Source organism: Magallana gigas, chromosome 10 (genome assembly GCF_963853765.1).
Source record: "Magallana gigas chromosome 10, xbMagGiga1.1, whole genome shotgun sequence".
Taxonomy (NCBI): Eukaryota; Metazoa; Mollusca; class Bivalvia; order Ostreida; family Ostreidae; genus Magallana; species Magallana gigas.
Window position 1 is genome coordinate 27,346,664 of NC_088862.1, and position 19,551 is coordinate 27,366,214.

The 19,551-nt window shown below is 34.2% G+C and overlaps 1 protein-coding gene and 1 non-coding gene across 3 annotated transcripts; one reads left to right on the forward strand and one right to left on the reverse strand.

Annotated features, from left to right (window-relative positions):
* Positions 1-8,748: 8,748 nt before the first annotated feature.
* LOC105325549 (uncharacterized) lies at positions 8,749-13,479 on the forward strand. 2 transcript variants are annotated; one of them, XM_011425167.4, is made up of 6 exons: positions 8,749-8,869; positions 8,977-9,054; positions 9,401-9,550; positions 10,510-10,660; positions 11,096-11,997; positions 12,428-13,479. In XM_011425167.4, the coding sequence occupies exons 1-6, from the start codon at positions 8,783-8,785 to the stop codon at positions 12,833-12,835; spliced, it is 1,776 nt and encodes a 591-aa protein (XP_011423469.3). In that variant the 5' UTR covers positions 8,749-8,782; the 3' UTR covers positions 12,836-13,479. The 2 variants fall into 2 exon arrangements, with proteins under 2 accessions (XP_011423469.3, XP_065930279.1); XM_066074207.1 differs by having other exon boundaries at positions 10,513-10,660.
* Positions 13,480-13,957: 478 nt separating this feature from the next.
* Positions 13,958-17,707, reverse strand: LOC105325548 (uncharacterized). The gene is made up of 3 exons (XR_010710265.1): positions 17,411-17,707; positions 16,965-17,138; positions 13,958-15,350 (listed from the first exon to the last, which is right to left on the reverse strand). It is a non-coding gene; the product is annotated as an uncharacterized protein (transcript).
* Positions 17,708-19,551: the final 1,844 nt, after the last annotated feature.

Here is a 19,551-nt window from a genome sequence, read left to right on the forward strand (position 1 = left end):
CCAAAGGAGACGAGGAGACGAACTGCCCTAAAAGACCTGAAAAGCAGAAGCCCGACCATGGAGACAGCACCTCGAGTAGCTAGGTGAAAATCCCTAAAGTCCCTTTCACAATTGGCGCACGAACAGAAGCGACTGAATAGTCGTGCGAAAAAAAATAAAGTAAGAGTTTTAAAAATACCTATCTATGTTATTACTATACATGAATGAATATTCTACCCGTGTGTTATGTTGCTTCACATTTGCACAGTTATTTCCCACATTGTTGACAAGTAAAAAATGTGACCTAGATCAGAGCGGCTGGAAATGCACGGCAGCGAAAACGAAAGTGGAAAAACAAATAAGTTAAAATAAAAAAAAAAAAACATGTGTGTTATCAAACCTGATTTAGTAGGTAAGTATTATTTAGGATATATACTTTAGGATTAAACATCATAATTTACGATATTTGAGGTTTGGATGAAATTACGACTACCCAACGGAACACGTGTACTTTTCCTAGTTTCGGGTCAGTTCGAAAGAAGTATCATTTTGCGGGGTTTATGAACGAATGCAGACACTATAAAGGTAATTTTTAAATTACTAACCTTAGACTATGCATATTTTAATTATAATTAGTAGATTGTCTTTATTTATTGAATATTATTTATTGTAATTTGTATTATTATAGGTCTAAAGCAAACGAAATCAATATTGAAAGGATGGTAATTTTGTTATACATTGAATGACCTACACTAATGACATGCAATACAATAAATCTGTACTGAAAACAACTTATTTTTTATAGTATTAAATAATCTAGAGTTCCTGTATTTAAATTTTTATAAAGGGAATTAGTAAAGGGAAGTCATATATATGAATATATTTTCTAGAATGAAGCCAAAAAAGAATCCAAAATCACCAGGCTGGCACAAAAAAACTGCATCAAAGATTAAGAAGAGATACAGCAAAGGATATGTGAAAACACCTACAAAAGTACAAAGGGCAAAGCGAGCCTTATTTGAGGTAACCAAAGGTCTTGCATTACATAAAGCTGCTGAAAAATATGACTTAAGCTATAGCTACTTGCAACGGCGAGCTAGTGGTTCTGTGCCCATTACAGCTAGAAAAGGTCCATCACCCTTTCTTTCTAATGAGGAAGAAAATGCCATTGCCGAGTACTTGTCTAAAATGGCCATGAGGGGTATGGGACTCAGGCCAGCTGATGTGATGAACTTAGATCAAAATTTTGTTAATATGGAGAAAAGAAAAACACTATTTTAAAAGAATAATAGACCTGGTTACACATGGTATTATGGCTTTATCAGTAGACATGCTCAGAAAATTCAGATGGGAAAGGAAACTCTTCTTGAGACTCCAAGATCAAAAGTGACTCATGAAAGTATGGACAAGTGGTTCACAAATTACATAGCTTTTTTATCCAAGAGAGATTTGCTTGATAAAGGCCATAGAATATGGAATATTGATGAAACTGGGTTTACAATGGGCAGTAAACCAGAAAAGGTAATAGGTCCTGTAAAATCAGTCGCCCCAGATGATTGTCCACATGTTTCAGGTGGTTCATCAAAGGAGAGGTTAACTGTTCTTTATTCAGCAAATGCTGAAGGATCTATGATTCCCCCCTTTTTTGTGTACCCAGAGCCGAAACCAAGATCATATGATCCCATGATAGGAGCACAGAGAGGTTCAACAGTTGTCTACACAGAGAAAGGGTGGATGAATTCTGATGCATTTTGTGCATTTTTAGATCATTTTGACAAGTATGCAGGTCAAGAGCGCCCAGTAGTTCTCTTGATGGACAGTGTCTCCTCCCATTTGAATATGGATATTTTCTCAAAAGCAATCTCTTTACAGATAGAAATTTATAGGTTGGTTCCAAATGCAACTCATTTAATTCAACCCCTTGACAAAGGTGTATTTGGCCCTTTCAAAAAAGCAGTGGTATTCAACAGTAAGAGAAAATACAAGAAAAAACCCAGACACTCCCATAAACAAAAGAAATGTTGCTGCTATGTTAGCAGAAACACATGAAGTTCTACAAACCTAGCATTATTGTAGGGAGTTTCAAAGGAGAAGGGGTTTTTCCACTTAATAGAGATGCCGTCTCTATAACCTCATTAAAGCCCCCTCTCACCTTCTTAAACTCTCCAGTAACATCTTGTAAGAACAATGTGAGAGAAAATTTAAACTCTTCTGAGATGCAAAGTAATGGTTTTCAGATTGCTTTTCAGACCTATAACTCAACAATTTCAACACCTGTAAGAGAGAAGTATGAGAAAAGAGATGAGGGGGTATGAGATGAGGGGGTATCCCCTGGGTATGATGTTTACAAGAAGCTAAAGAGAAATCTTCAAATTGTAAATTCTCTGACTGATGCCCATCATAGTACAATGAGATCAAACGACACAGACAGTAAAAATCCGGAGGGATCTAATGGCAAGGAAATAAGTAGTCTGCAGGTTTTAGTCGATGCTGCAATGTGCGTCTTGCACAATGAGAGCTTTTCTTCACAGGCAAGCATAGTGAGCACTGCTGAGTCAAGCACACCTGAGTCAAGCAAACAGACCAGCATTTCACCTATTTTTTCCGGTCTCATTCTACCACCTAAGACACTATCATCAAAAAGAAAGTCAGTAAGAGCAACAAATTCGTTACCTGATCATGTGACATCACCAGACCTTATCCGCAGCATGGCCCTAAACCAGCTGAAAGTTGCCAAACAGAAGGCAGAAAGAGAACTGAAGGCCAAAACTAAATATTTGTCAAAATTACCAGTAAACAAATCCTATTCTCAAAAGTCCTCCACTGTCAAAAGAAACAATAAACGTCGACAAAAGAAAACTAATTTATCATCCCCTGTTGAAAATTTATGCATTGTGTGTCATGGTTCATTTGAGGAGGAGGAGGCGAGTGGTGTGATTAACACAACCTGGATCCAGTGCGATAAATGTTCTAAATGGATTCATAAATATTGCATTCCTTTGGACTTTGATTACAGTGCTGATGTTTTTTTAAGGAAATGAGGATATTCCATTCATTTGCCACATTTGCACATAACTGCTCTAATTCATCAATTAGAATCAATAGAATTTTGTTTGAACTCAATTTCAAACATTCTGTACTTTGTGTATTGATTTGCAACAAAAACAAAATCAGCTGATTGTAATAAAACTTAACAAGTTTTCTATGTGTTTTATTTAACTGACATGTCTTAACTTTATTTCTTTTAAAATTTTAGACGCCTGAACAGTAGGTCACTGGTGATGCCCCTTTTAAAGAGGTTGTGTTGAAAAATTCTGTAATAAAAGGTTACCACATATACAAAGTAAAACCTCCAATGACAAATCCTGCAACACGCCTCATGGTTGAAAGAGAGTTTTCTAATCCCCGTGACCCCAGTGCATGACTGGTATGGATATCACCTTTATCAGACATGTCCACTGATTTGCATGACATGTATACAGACCCCAAAAGATAGCTGAAGGTATGCGATGTTGCAGGATTGCCAATTGGTCACGTTCCTCAGGGATTTAGTGGCACTTTTCGCCTTTTCATGGAAAAGGGGTGTGTCATTTCAAGTGAACCTCTTGGAATGCCATGCCATAGTTTCCCCCCAATGGCCTCAGGTGCATGAGAAAGGTGGTGGTGCGGTCATTCCCTGTGACTATTTTATTAAATGTTCACCGTGTTGAAATCGCAATCTCTGTGTTTTATTAGATATATTTTTGGAAATTTGAGGCACCAAATTTAAGCACACAAACACATTATTTAAATAATATCCTAAAACATTCGATGATACGACCATCTCAGACGCATGCACGAAAAAACCACATACTGGTTCGTTACCGGTAAAACGACTGAAGATATGAATCGTAAACTGTTGCCGATATAATCGCATTTGAAAAAAGTATTCGTACGAAATTCGCACGATCTAAGCGAGCGTTATGCGATGTAAACGCATTATATTTTGCAATATATCTTGCGTCTATATGCGACTGTTGTACAATGAAAGCGACTGTTGAAAGATTAAGCGATAGAATCGCGCGAGAGACCAGGTGATCGGACGATTGGACGTGTGCCAATGCGATTTGACTTGCGATCATGGTACGAATGCTCGTGCGAGTCAGAGGCGGTATATATACCGCCCATTTTCCGACGCTTAAGCAGTCATGGTTGAAAGCGAGATAACATGCCCTCAAGAAGAAACAGAGATGCAGCAGCATATATTATTATACCTCAATATGATTATTCTATTATATTTGATCGGTGTAGAAAGTCACGTGACAGGGCGATTTCATAGAAATAAAATAGCCGATATGAGCATATGATGTAGACAAATATGATTAAATCAAAAATATTTAATCATTATGATTCTCTATATATCACAAAACCAACTTAACTATGTTTAAAGTAAATCCACCCTCCTGTGACGTCATACATTTTACATAAACAATAAATTCATTAAAATTATTGCAAGTAGATTTGTAATTTCTATGTTATGATAGGTGCACATCAAAAACTCAAATCATTGTTTACTTGGATATATTTAATAAGTGTTTTTCATCCTTATATTCGACATAATTCAATAATGACAAAGGGAAATAACTCTTTTCTACTTTTCTCCAAGTGATATATCTAAATACTATTATTTTTCTAATGTAAACAATTTTTTTCTTTTTTTTTAATTAATTTTAGTTTTCTGGCAAAGTAAGCAATAAAATTTAAATAGACAAACAAGTATCCATCCACTTATATTTAGTTTTTAAACACAAAAAAGTGTGATTTTCAGATGATAATTTCAGCCTTTGGTTTTTATTACCTTACATCTTAAATAGTATGGATACATATATATTTTATTTATTTTTTGATGAAATTCAAGTCCAATAATTTAAAAAAAAGTTAAGTTTTTAACTTTGAACCCATGATTTTATAGGTACAGAGTTACCTTAAATCGAAATTATGCAAGAAAAGAGAGACAGTAACAGATGAAATCAAACAATCACGACATTATTGCTTTTGAAAAGTCAAACAATTTTTAGAAATCAACGTATTTTTGTAAAATCATATGTTGTTCGGTATAATAAAACGTTTAATGTATTAATGTTCAGAGAATATAAAGATTTATTCCCCCAGAAAAACAAATTTCCCTCGGGAAATATGATATTTCATGGAGAAATAAATCTTCATATTTCCCTCACTATCATGCAATTAATGTATATTGTTGAATTGGGCTGAAACAGAGATGCTTATACAGGGTATGTATACTAGTGGCAAAGCATGGCATATTTCAGATACGTCGTACAATGATAGTAAAACGTTGCATGATACATGTAACATGAGACATGTTGAGCAACAGTCTCATGGTCGCACAATACGCGCATAAACAACTGCGATTCATCTTACGACCTACAAAAATCGTGCATCACTCTTGCGAGTTCACAAAACGTTGTAAAACTTTCGTACTAATGTTCTACTAATGTTCGTGCGTTGCACTGCGATGATTTGGGTCGCATTTGGTCGCGTCTGAATAGTGTGCATGTCCACTATTCTGAGGAGACTTGATGCGACAACTAAAACGCATGCAGCGAATGCCAGAGCTCGTGCAACTTATGCGAGAGCTTGTGCAATGTATGAGAAAGCTCGTGCGAATCTAAAAAAATTCCGATCGCAAAGTGTCGTAAATGCTCGTGCGCCAATTGTGAAAGGGGCTTTATAGACGCTTCAAGCACATGACAGCATTGAGCGAGTTCACAACTGGAGCACTATGTCTTGTACGTATATAGCCATTGTAGCCTTTTGGAACAAAAGCTGTTCAGACGAGTAGTTTGAATTGAAAAAAAAAAATTGTTTGAGTTTAATTTGTCCCAAATATGATTTTTTTTTTCAAGTCTTTAACACGGAAGCATATTTTACATAAAAAAAACTGTTCCTACGATTGAGTATTTGCTATTTTAAACTTCTACCGTTTGAGTTCATTTTGTGCAAATTATACGACATTTTTTAAGACGTTCTTGTCAAGTGATATATATTCAAGACTAGAACTACCTGTGATAAATATTCACGGCACGTTATTGTACGTGTACAATGCACCTGTGTGAGTTAGACAAACTAAGAACGAAAAATTTTCTACTGTACGCAACAACGCATAATGTTTTGTATTTCTTGCGATCTTCAGGCGCAGCAACTCATGATTAGACACGCTAAGGTCAGTCAAGTTCTCAAAACACCTACTCGACCGTCCAAACCTCATGAAAGATTATCGAAACACTAGTAGGTGTGATAAGGAACAAACATAGCAGAAACTTTTTAGAGGAGACGAATACTATATAATTTTTAATCTAAAAAAAATTGTCTCGTGAATTACTGTGGTTTCATCAACGATCATTGCAGGCACATAACGTCGTTTTTTTTTTAAATAAAAAAGGGGGGCAACCTCCAAAAAATGACTTTGAAGCGAAAAAAAAGAAAAGTTATTTTTCCTCAAAATCATGAAAATTATAATCTGTTGGGGCGGGTGCAAGGGGGGGGGGGGTTACGTAAGTATTACTTTTCCTTTATCACTGTTGATTTTCCCTACCTTCACCCTCACCTTAACCCCCCCTCCCCCCGTCCTCGGCCATGCTACGTGTCTGTCCGTTGAATGTTCGTGGATTTCGCTGTTGAGTAATCCACAAATATAAATGCTCATTGCTTTGCAACATTTTTAAAATAACTCAATATTTAATTGAATATCGGAAACATTTATGACCACAACTTAACGTATCCTTACAACTACCAAATTTAGTTAAGCAACGAAATATAATGCCCACGTATATTACTATTAATGAGACCACCGTGTACCTTTAAAATGAATCTTTTTTTAAAGAAAAACGACCCACAAACAACTTACAGTTAAAACTGTTGGATAACAAACTGTTGTTATAGAATTGGTAACATCTACCGAAATAAAGTTTGGGTTTGGGTGGTGGTATCATGCATTTGATAGAGTCTATCTTTCACACGTTGCAAGGCAGTGTGTTTCATTTGCAATGAAGCGAGAATACAATGTACGTGTATATATTATACAAACTCACCTGATTCACGTAAAACACAGACACTTGATGTTAAACAGATGACCTTTGATAATTTTATAGCAGAAAAATATAAAACAAGGGCTTTGGACACGACTTAAGATCAATTTTTTTTTAAATTGCTGTATAAAATGGTTAACTGGTGCATTTTAAATGATTGACCAAAATAATGAATGTTAAAGTCAAGTTACAAGCGAGTTACAGAGGAAAGAATTGGTTGTTATGTAAACAAAGCTCGAGTCTTATATTAGTTGTTTACAAAAAATGTAACATATGTAGAAAATTGCCATTTCTTCGACAAAATGACACATAAAAAACAAATTAAACAAATTCAATATCTTTATAAATACTATTATCAACAAAAGAAAGATACATTTGATTGAAACTTAAAAAATGACAATATTGAGCTTTGTTTACAAAACAAAGAATTGTGAACTCTGTATCTTGCTAAATTTGGTATTTGACTTTCAAATTTTGACATAAACGTATCATTATAAACTTCTATATTTATCATTTATCACTATACACATTGAAAATGGAAAAATAAAATTTGAAAAATTTAAGTCAAATCGTCCCAAAATATTTCTAACGCCAGAGAAAAATCAAGACATCACGTGACCCTAACTGTTGAGACCAAGGATTGGTGTCTCTCATGATGGCGATATTGACCTTTGATTGACCTTTGCATTAATTAGATGAGGCAATCAACTTACAGAAATACCATATTTCAACGGTCAAAAGAGCATAGTAAATGTCATCAGCTATATTGTCATGCAGCTGCCGAATTATTGATTTAGAATAAAGGTTTTAGATGATAATGTACATGTATGTATAGGCATATTGTTTGCTGTTCAATATGTACAATTACTCTTTAAAGTATGAAAAAATCTTGATTTAAATACTGCCAGATTGATAAGGATGAACGTAATTAAATGCTGCGAAGAAGCTTTTGGCAAGGAAGAGGGCAATGAATGCTCATGTAGAAGTTGGCTTAACCGCATCTAGTAGGTTTGTCACCTTTGTATATTTTGGTAGTTGGAATTGTATGCAAAATTAGTCTAATATAAAGACTATAAATTCAACATTAATTCTGTTATTAATTTTTGAAATCATGATTAGATAACAACTTCTTCAGAATCAACTGAATGGGATTCATTTGTCTCTCTGTCACTTTTTAAATCATAATTTTATGTTTTCATTATTTACAAGAGAATATGCAATTTAAAGCTTAAAAAAATAACATTCAGTAGAATACGAAAAGACAGATTGCACGTTGTTGTCGTAAAATGATGAAAATCACTACAATCAATAGAAATTGTTCGACTGCATCTGAATTAAACATAAGTTTGTCAAAAATTAGAGATCAAATTATAAACGAGTATTTTACTGAAATAAAAACGGAAACAGGACATACTCTCATTATACATAAACAACTATAATAACAGACTTTAGAATTGGAGAGAGAGAGAGAGAGAGAGAGAGAGAGAGAGAGAGAGAGAGAGAGAGAGAGAGAGAGAGAGAAGAGAGAGAGAGAGAGAGAGAGAGAGTTAATTTACGATTAACTGTAAAATAGCGGGCATCTGGACATGCATGCAATTTTATCGTTGTTTCTATAATAGTAATAGCATAAGCATATTTCAATTATATTAATATGTCTAAAACTGCGATGGTCTGAATATTACAGTATAAACATACATGTAACTGTTCGCCAAACAATGATAAAGTTCTGGATCTTATTTGCAGCCATTTTGAGTGGACTTTTACTCACACAATGTAAAAGTCGTGAATCAGATTCAAAAAAGGTAATTAATATCAAATATTAAGATACAACTGTAGCTTGAGCTTTATACAGACTCTTATAATTTGATTGGAAATGACATTTAAAATTTAGAAAGAATATTTATTTCAGCTACACAAATTATGGACAAAGTACAAAGAACTAAAAGAAGACGTCAAACAACTGAAATCTTTACATCATAAAGAACAGGTAAATCCTCTTCAAGATTTGCTGGATTTTTCTTTCTTTCAAATTTATCATTTTAAATACTGTATACAGGGTTATTTACGCCTTGTGTAATTTTCGCTAATCTACACTTGCAAATGCCCGGTTTCGCTCCGTCTTTTTTGCTCTAATTTGCACAGACACGATTGTATACTAAAGATATACCTTGGAACATTGGTATTTGCCCAGTCTTTAATTCGCCCGCTAACAACGATGGCAAAAAGGGGCGAAAATAGAACGGGGGCGAATATGTCCCTGTATACAGTATATATATACATAACCGATGGTAGAAATGCATATGGTATTAAGAGCAATGTAATCTGTTCTACAGAGCGATTCGTCGTCATGTTCATCGTCTTCGTCGTCTTCATCTGAAGAAGAAGAAGAAGACGAAGATGATAGTAAAGAAGAGAACGGAAAGGAAGAAGAGGGATATGACGAAGATAACGGAGGTGGTGGATCCAAAGAAGAAAATAAAGAGGTCAAGACTTTAAATACTTGGATCGATTTATTCATACTTTGCATGCTTTTGTACATAATTATATACAATTTGAAACAAATATATCAAACGTGGTATGTTTTAACTCTACATGTAGTTCGACTTATTTTTCTGTAAACAAAATTCGAATCTAATATTTGTTTACAAATAAGGTAAAGCATAGAATTACCATTCCTTTGACAAAATGAATTGTGCCAAACAAGATGAAATGATTTAACGTGTTTATAAATCCATAGAAAAGAAGCAATATTTGAAACCTATATCAACAAAACACTTACATGTAATTATGTAAACAATAACAAGGCTCGAGCTTTAAATTTGTTTACAACTTAAAGGGCAATAGTCCAGAGTTTGGTCAAAACTTATTTTTTCTGATATTAATGTTTAAATGCTTTATCAAGGCATTTTAATAGGCAACCATAATTTGAGTTACTGAGCTTGAAATTCTTTGCTATGTAAATAAAGCGTTTGATTACATTTTGAATGTTGAAGTGAAATTCCAGTTTTAGATCTGAAATGAATGTGTTCAACATTAGGAAATATTTATTTATGCTTAACATGATGAAAGAGATCGACAAATCAGCTTGAAAAAGATTTTTACTTGTATATTGAACATATGTAAACAAAAACTGAACAGGAGCCTTGTTTACACGACAAAGAATTGTGAGCCCTGTATCTTGCTATTATCTCTACGAATGACTCTAAAATTTCATTTGATTATTAGAATGCATTCCTATAGTATGGTAAATAATAAAACAGAAAAATAGAATTTGACCAAAATCTTGAGAATGCCCCTTTAACTCAATATTTAACTTTAACAATTTCACAACGCATTAAAAATAAAGTTAGAGTTCAAACCATGCATTTCTATATTCCTTTTAAGACCGATGGGAAAGTCCATTATATTAAATAAAGTTCAACACCTTATCATCTTTATTCAGCAGGACAATTATAACGAATACACCAACTTTCCCATAAGATATCATCAAATACGACTCACTTCAACCGGAACCGGGTACAATGCTTGCACAGTCCAGATCGAGGCTCCAATGAGGACAAAGTTCTTTTGCCACAACCAGGTCATATTTCCAGGTAGTAGATCACTTTGTTTTCTGACAAAAATTTAACGTAGTAAACATTACATGCATATGATATATGCAACGCCCTTAAAACTAAAATTACGACAGTGTATAATTTAAAAATTAGACAAGCCTGTATTAAAAAAAACATTTAAACATATACGTGTTGACGAGTCCTCTAGTTCTGGTGCCATAACATTTTGCAGGCTTAATTTGTTTTTTATTTGTCGTTAATTTTACTTTTTCTGTAATGTTGTTGGATTTTTTTCTAGTGGTGAATCCAAGTAAATAATATAGAATTTTTTTTGCCAGTGCAGAGTTGGACGAAACACCGCCAGTCGTTAAAGATAGAAAGGGGGCTGTAGACATTACAGGTTTAATTTATATTAGTGAAAAGTGGTCGTAGATTTTTGGTGACCTTTAAAACGATTTTATTTTCACGTTCCAGTTGAATCGACCGAAAGCCCTCCAAAACCAATACCGAATCCACGTCATGAGATGATTGATGGGCTACATCACGTGACCTGCTACTCACGCTCTGGTATTATCAAATTGTCAGCGGGCATAGAGCCACAATATACTACATTTTTAGACGTACCAGCCTCGGGACGCAACAGTTTAAATGACGACCTTAGTGACCTGAATGTAGAGTTCAAAGCGTACACCAATATAGAGCGCGACGGATATCGGGAAGCAAGAGTTGATTTCAGATTTCAAAATAAAACCCATGCTGACAATATTGACGGTATGTTACTCTGGAGTAATGAATCCAAAGGTGCATTGCAATGGACTAATGACGGGACAGAGGAGAGCATCAACTTAACAACTAATGTTTCCTCCTTGTCCGAGTCTGAAACTATGGTGCTTTTAAGGGTTCCGGTTGACGAAGTCGAAGAGATTCACGGAGGTACGAATGTGTATCTTGAATATAGATTGGAGGTCTCACGGGGAATACACTTACAGTTTGATATGCAGCTACAGGGGAAAACTTCGTTACTTGAACCTTTAAGTCTAACGGAAATTGCAAAACTCAATGGCAATAGAGACAAAACGTTAACCGAAAACCAAAGAGGAAATATCGAGTGTTCATTTTTTACCAATCCTACAACTGCTGTAGATATTCTAAAGAAAGATGACAAAGGGTGGAACAGGGTTTTGGGAACCTTTAGAACGTACTTTAATAGTATTGTATTCGTCGAAAAAATTTGGGAAAATGTTACAGACGATGTCAGCGGACAGTACCTTTGCAGAGCTACTGCCGGTAGTCGTATTGTTGAAGACGAATTCAACGTTGACGTTGTTGGATTTGTCCGGATACTCAACGCAAATGTCACCAAAAGTGACAACCTTGTAGGTTTGAAATATTTGTAGTGTCTGGTTTTTCCTACATTATAGTTCTTAGTCTTAATTTCTTATCTATTGATTTTCCTGAATGAGTGTTTGTGTGTGCTTTTTTTTAGTTTGACCGCCCATCTGCCTATCAATATGCATGTTATATGTCTGAATGTAAGGAAACCAGGTGGATTTCATTGTGAATTTTCGTATTCTTCATACTGAATATTCTACATACTTTGTGCAACTTTTTTCCACCATTTGGCAAATCAACGTTTAAAAGTCAGTTTTTACGTGCATACGCATATTCGTTTGCTTTCTTTTGTAAGGAAATTATTAAAGTATTAGAGTCGAAAACAACTTTTTGTCTGTGAGAACGCAAATTAGCGCACCAAGCACGCAATAAACTGATTTTTTTGTTGTAAAAATTTCCTTTCTTCCTTTACAGATAACAATTAACATTGAAGCTACTGCAGAAAGAAGCGAAAGTATAAATATGGAGTGTCACGTGGAGCTCAGTGACCCTTACGAATTGAACGACGCCATATTGTTTCGGGAGCGGCCAATGAAAAACTATTCATCCCTCATGTCATCACTGGACACGTTAAATGAAGATGGTAACAACTCGCTATCCGATTACCTAGAAGAATACAGCCCTCTTGTTATCGACTATGCTCGAACCATCAAATTCTCTGCCCAGAACGATTCTTTGAAGAAAAATATATCCGTTGTTCTAGATCTTGAGATGGTCCCCGAGACGCCATCTCAGGTGAGCTGCACTGCCCGGAACATCGAGTCCGATAGAATGCAGGTGGACGACCACATGACGAATTGGATCACTTTAACGATTATTTAAAACCCGAGTTTATAATCAATGATGACTTTCGTTTGAAATAATATACTATAGTACTAAGAATTCAGAAAACCCGATATAGATTTGTTAATGTAACGACTATGTATGCAAATATATGAATAATTGTGTATTTAAATTATATTTATTTATATAATATTGTATAATTGAAACTCCATTAGCCATTAGCCTTTTTCTGTACATGCATTGGAAAATAAAGTCAAAATTTCACACAAAAAATATCAATCATAATCAACAGTTTTTAACAGCTTTATCACAAGATTCGTGTATATTAATAAAAAGTATAGTGAAAGCATAAAGAAATAAATTTATAGCGTCCATTTTCAGTGTACAATGTAACACATTCGCCGATTGAGGTAACTAAGGTGTCACAACGGTAATCGATCAAGTTCTATATTTTTCAGAATTATTTGTTTTTTCCATGACTGCATTTGTACAATTTCCTTTATTCGGTTTTAAAATTTCTTTTACCACTGAGAAGGATGTTTCATGTATTTTGTGAGATGATGATCTTTTTTCACAGGAACTACATCTTTCAGGGCACATGCAGCAGCTTCGTGGGCAGTGTGCAGTCTGTTTACTTACAAATGGAAAACACGTGGTTTTGAGAGTAGGCCTGTTTGGAGCTAGTTATTTTCAGGAAATGCCGTATCGTGTGCCCTTCTATAATCAATTACTAAGGACATTTTTTTTGTATAAATTTTACTTTTTAATTTTGACGTTTTGTCTGCGCCTTTCTTTATACAGAGCCTTTCTTCTTTTAAAAGGAAATTAATACATGTACTGTCTGAAAATTTCCGTGACCATCCAGCAATCTTAATATGTCAATACACTCAGGAAATGTTTGAACTTTGCTTCTAATAATGATTGATAATAATAATAGTTGTAGCGTAAAATCCTATTTATCATACTAAACACAATGAATTAGTATAATATCGAACAATACGTTAGTGTTTCAAATATTAACAAATTCGATATTTTATCATACAATATACATGCAATGACAGCCAAACGTCTGGTTGAACGAGACTACATTGAACTCTAGCGTAGGAATACATACGACTTTAAAACATATCTAAACTGTATGTACAATTTAAAATCTTACTATTTTCATGGTATTAATAAATAATTTTTCTTGAAAAAAAAATGCTTTAGAATACATAGCATCAAATTTATCGATTATTTTCAGGAACTAAGTGTTGACAGCGGTATTGATTTGTGCTTAGGTCCAAACACTGTTTCACTTTCGCTTTGCCCGAGTAAGTGCATAGGAGAGTTGATTAAAATCAACTCCCAAAAATGGTAGGCTTATTTGATAAATTAACAAAAACAAGATACACAAAATACTTCAGAGGGTAACGATGTGTTCATTTTATTCTGCTGTGTCGAAATGCCATTTTGAACAATTATAATGAACATATTCTTCTTATTTGACAAATTTTCCCACAAGAAACAAGAAAAAAAATAATTGGCCATTCAAATTTTGCAACGTCGACAGAAAAAAATCAAAGTACTGATAGTACTGAAAAGCGCGAACCCAGCTTCTGTATGTATATAACAGATATATGAGTATAATATTAATTTCAGCTTCTGTTTACGCACTATATATCCTCATCACTGCGTGGCAGCCCCTGCAATGATGTATGTAACTAAGGCCTCGTACATTACTGTGGAATCATTAAATTTCGTGGTGGATCAATTTTCGTGGAATTCTTGGGTACCTCTCATCCGCGAAATAACATCCTCCACGAATTGATAAATTAGGGTAATAAAGTCATATTTCCTTTTTTAGATATATAAGAATACACGAAATTACGTCCCCACGAACCTGTAAAATTTAAGTCATCCACGAAAATTGGCCCCCACGAAATTTAATGATTCCACAGTAAATTAACAATAGCCCTTGCAGTTATGTGCAAAAGGTCCTGAAACTGGTTCCCTAACCAGTTTAAATGATGTAAACTTCTGCTCATAGGGGGCGGTTATTCGATGCACCGGAAGTAGAAGTCTAACGACAATAAAGCGCTGAGCTTTGCTTAGAGCTTTAAAAAAGACACCCCCCCCCCAAAAAAAAAAACAGAGAGAGAGAGAGAGAGAGAGAGAGAGAGAGATTTATGCACATGTATACAGGTAAAATTGCAACACATGTCCAAAACATGCTGCAATTTTATCTGTATACATGTTTAATAACTCATGTACATGTTATTGATAATTGCGTATTTTAAATGACACAACAAATAAAATTATCTAGTTAACCAAACGCGTCATTTCCTACTCTATGTGATTTCTCGGTTAATCTGAGCATCCGCATCACATGTTGATAAACTGTCTAAAAGAATGTGAAAAATAGCTTTGATGTTAAGGTCGTATCTGGCGCTTGATTCCACCAGCAGGCACTTCGGCTGCCAGCCAACAAACCGACAAGCGGAAACCGTGGAAACTTTTCTATCTGTTCGGTCCAATTTATTTCCAACAAGCAAGATATGCTGAAAATCCCTTCCTAAAAAATAAATTGCCGATTTAAGAAATAAAAAAATCATTAACATTTTATATGTACTGTCAAGATAATATCCAACAAGCTAGACATGCTGAAAATGTCATCCTGTAAATAAACAAGATGATTGATTTTAATTGATTTTGTTTTAAAAGTTTGAACTTTAGCGGGATGGGTGGTCATCAAATTACCCTCAAGATCTGCCATTTACTATCAAATATTATATTTTTGACATGAACTATAACCTACTTTAAAAAAAATCATTTTTTTGTTTAAATTATTAACATTATATATATACGGTCCACGGCAGATTATTTCTAACAAGCAGTCAACGTAACGCGCTAGCGCGCGATATTCAATTGGTATGCACACACCTCTGCAGTGATGGGATCACATCTTTCAAAAAATAACTAAACATTCAATGCATAAAACATGACTGTATTCATTTACGGAGCAGGCTTACAAAGTTGCCAAACCGATTTACTTCCCTAGAATTTTTACAGGCGCTTTTTTATGTTGTATTTTATTTTTATTTTCTATAAATTAAAAAAAAATATGGGTGGTTTTTTTTTTGGAATGGGGTGAGGGGGTGTTTAAAATGCAGACTGAGATTTCAAAAGTGTATTTTTTTTCAATAAATTCAGTTCTATATTTTTTTCATTTACTATACTGAGAAACTTAATGAAACATTTTGAATTTATGTTTTATTGATAAAATAGATGTGTCTTAATTAAATAGGAAAAAAATAATGATTTCTAAATGATTAAATAATGTTAGAATGTAAACCGATAATGATCAAGAAGCTGTAGTCAAAATGTTTAGATTTGCATAAAATAGTCGTCTTGAGTATTAACTTAAAACTTAAGGAGACTGGATGGTCAACAAATTAACCATCATATCTACTCTGATTTTTCAGGTATGATATGTTAAGGTGCCTCACTACACCTTGAAAAATCAGCAGAACAATTCTTGATTATGATAGATAGCATGATGAATAAGAAGTATATATGTGTCAAATAGGCAAAAAAATGTGCAATTTTAGATAAAAAAAATTATATTTTCAAAAATTTCATTCAGTAAACATAAACAAAAATCCCAGGCGCATTCGAACTCATGACCTGCGGTTCACAAGCCTGATACTCTAACCACTGAGCTATTATGAAATATATCTGAATCGATTGATACAAACAGTTTAACAAAACATTTAAATCGCCATCTTGTGACGTAGTGTCTTAAAAAGTATAAGTCTCGGTGTAGTGAAGTACCTTAAGCGATAGAATTATGCCTGTTAATAGTAAAGAAAAGATCCATATCTTTTATCTTTTAAAATTTGGGTATTTGAAATTCCTATTAATGTTTTATACAGAACTCTTCTTCTAAAGGAGATCAACACAGTAAAAAAAAAATGGCCACGACCATCGAACTCTCTTAATCAAATTGTTCTTTTTTTTTCTTTTGGTCCGACTTGTTTGTGTTACAGCCAATGCAGTTTTAAAGCAACATTCTTGCGCATATATTAATAAAATGTTACATATGAATTTCCGCCAGAAAAGAAGAAAATGTAGGACGAAGCCATCTTAAAATATCTATTCTTTTTTTGTTGACTACAGCTCTACTTACCTTTTATTTGTCGAATTCTTTCACACAAACTCTTGGCGAGTAGAAATGACCTTTCGTTGTTAATTGCATATACTACCACCAACGCTTGGGCCTGGCTTATTCTCAAGTCAATCATGGCGGAAAATTCCAGTAATCCCGATGTATCCACGACTTCAAATCGTCCGCATTGGCCATCTGAATCAAAATTGATTAGAAAATAGCTCAAAGATTTCTATATGATGATATGCAATCATAAATTTGCATTTCATTTTTCTCCAAAAAATAAATATGGAATATCTTTTTAGGGGGGGGGGGGCACTTTGACATTTGGGCGATGTTGTTAATCATTCTAGTTAGAACTCAAAACAGGTCTCAAAATTCCAAAAAAGATGTTGTAAAATAATTACGAGACATACTAGTATTTAAGATTAACAGTTAAAAAAAAGAAACAATGCTAGCTTTCTTACCTGGAAGATTTAATTTGTAGAAATACATGTCTTCTACAGTCGGAGAAGACTTTTCTTTAAATTCATTGTAGACACATCGTTGAATAATGGAGGTTTTCCCCACCCCGGGTCCACCAAGGAACACAATTCTAAACACGCTCGAAGTCTTCGGCTCCATCTTCATGACAGCATCTTCTGGAGTTCGTCGAGGTAAAAGAAGGGAATAATATTCCTTCTTCTCAAAAGGTGTTAATTAGACTTTGATTAGCGGTTACATGTTCATTGTTCATGATTCATTAAAGTCGGGTGTAAATGATGACGTCAGACATGCTATAAACACAACTTTAGTATTTTGCTTTTTTTTAATATTACGTGTTTTTGTTGGGTTTTTTTTCGTTGTTGTTGTTGTTTTTTTTTTCAAATGACAAAAGATGTTTTAAATTAGTGCTTGATTAAAAGAATACATATACATGTGGATTCACATTTTGAGACCACCTAAATAAAAGAAGAGTAAGAACCAAAAAAAGGCTGTAGTTTTTAAGTTTTTAATTCAAGCTTATTTTAGGTCTTTGTTCAAGCTGCACATTTGCAGTGTCATACATGTGTTTGGAAGTTTAATTCTAATTTAACCAGGCCCTCTATGCAATCGCAGTCACCGTAAGCTATGTAAACTGTGCACTAATAAAGAGTATTAATGAATCAGAACTTTAAAAACAAGTTCTTTTTAAAGAGCAAGAAAATCTGTATTGTTAAAATATTAACGTACAGTAAAATCATGGTTTTATCATATAATTGAATACAGTCATGTAGTTATCAGCTTTTTGATTTCCTGATACTTAACATTTTGATACATGTACCACCACCACGTGACCTTTGAGGTTAAAAAATAAATAAATTCCGACACACTAAAATTAGAACGGGAATTTCCAAACTGCTCCCATAAATTATATTAATTTTGTTCTCGTTGTGTCAAATGATATTCCATGTTCATTACTATGAATTATAGTAAAATTACTAAAAAAATGCCTCACCCCCCCCCCCCCCGGGCAAATTTAAATATTCCTCGGACCCCCACCCGACACCTGTAAAATTTCTCTGGATCAGCACATGTGTTTATATTAATTTACCCTCAGCTACGGGTCCAGTGGGGGCTTGTAATCATAGGCTTGCTGGGTATCCCATCCAAGCAACTCGTTGTTTTTGGGTTGTTTTTGTTGTTGTTGTTTTTTTATTTAACACACAACAAATAACAAGTACTTCATCAAGTCTTTATCCTCCGTTAATTTCAAAGGAAATTCCCAAGTCCCTAATAACTGTATATGTTAACTATATGTTTAGTGATTAAATTACAAATTTGATGGCTAGACGCTTTATTTGTTCATACGATATATACTAAGTACATTAATCTTTTATTTATTCTCATTGAATTCTTTAAATTGATACTTTTGTATTTATTCAATGATTAGTTTTATTTTCTATTTTCCTAACACATCTTCAAAAAAAGGGGAGGGGGTGGTGGTGACTCAAATCATCGTGACAATCAAGAGACAGAGACTTACTTCACTAAATCTAGATTTTCTGAATCCAATTGAGGGCGGTTACCCCCCGAAACATCTTCAAAAAGGGTGATGGTTAGTTATAGAACCATTTTAACATGAGCTTGGACTTTGGGTAGTTGTGTCAATCAGCAATGTGACGTAAGCCTGTCTTTTTCATTGCAAGCCATTCAGCCGTGGCTCTTTGAAATCAACAAGATTTGTCTGGCTTTTGAGCTTAGACTACGCAATCGGTGCATATTTTGCTTGAAACCGTGTCATTTTTAACTTGTTTTGACACAAAAAATAGATAGCTACGCCCTACTAAAAGTCCAAGGTCTTGTTAAAATGGTTCCGATCTCTTGACGATAGAGATCTAGACCTACTTCTCGAAACCTAGTTTTCCTCAATCGTGTTAGGGACGGGGTTGTTCAGCAGGATCGTTTCTCTTACGCATGCGCAGTGTATTAAATTTAAAATTCTCTGATCTGACATTTATAAATTTTAGAGTAAAATTATAAAAAAAAATCAGTTTGAAGAAAAGAAAATGAGAAACAAAAAGTGTTTCTTACGCTACACAAATACACTTTAATTTGTATATTTCATGGTGCTGAACAGTACACGATA

Bases quoted from the DNA above. Each gene is read 5' to 3' on its own strand.
- LOC105325549 (XM_011425167.4), top strand. From the start codon at position 8,783: ATGATAAAGTTCTGGATCTTATTTGCAGCCATTTTGAGTGGACTTTTA. The intron at 8,870-8,976 runs GTAATTAATATC...TATTTATTTCAG, and splicing joins GTGAATCAGATTCAAAAAAG to CTACACAAATTATGGACAAA. The intron at 11,998-12,427 runs GTAGGTTTGAAA...CTTCCTTTACAG, and splicing joins TCACCAAAAGTGACAACCTT to ATAACAATTAACATTGAAGC.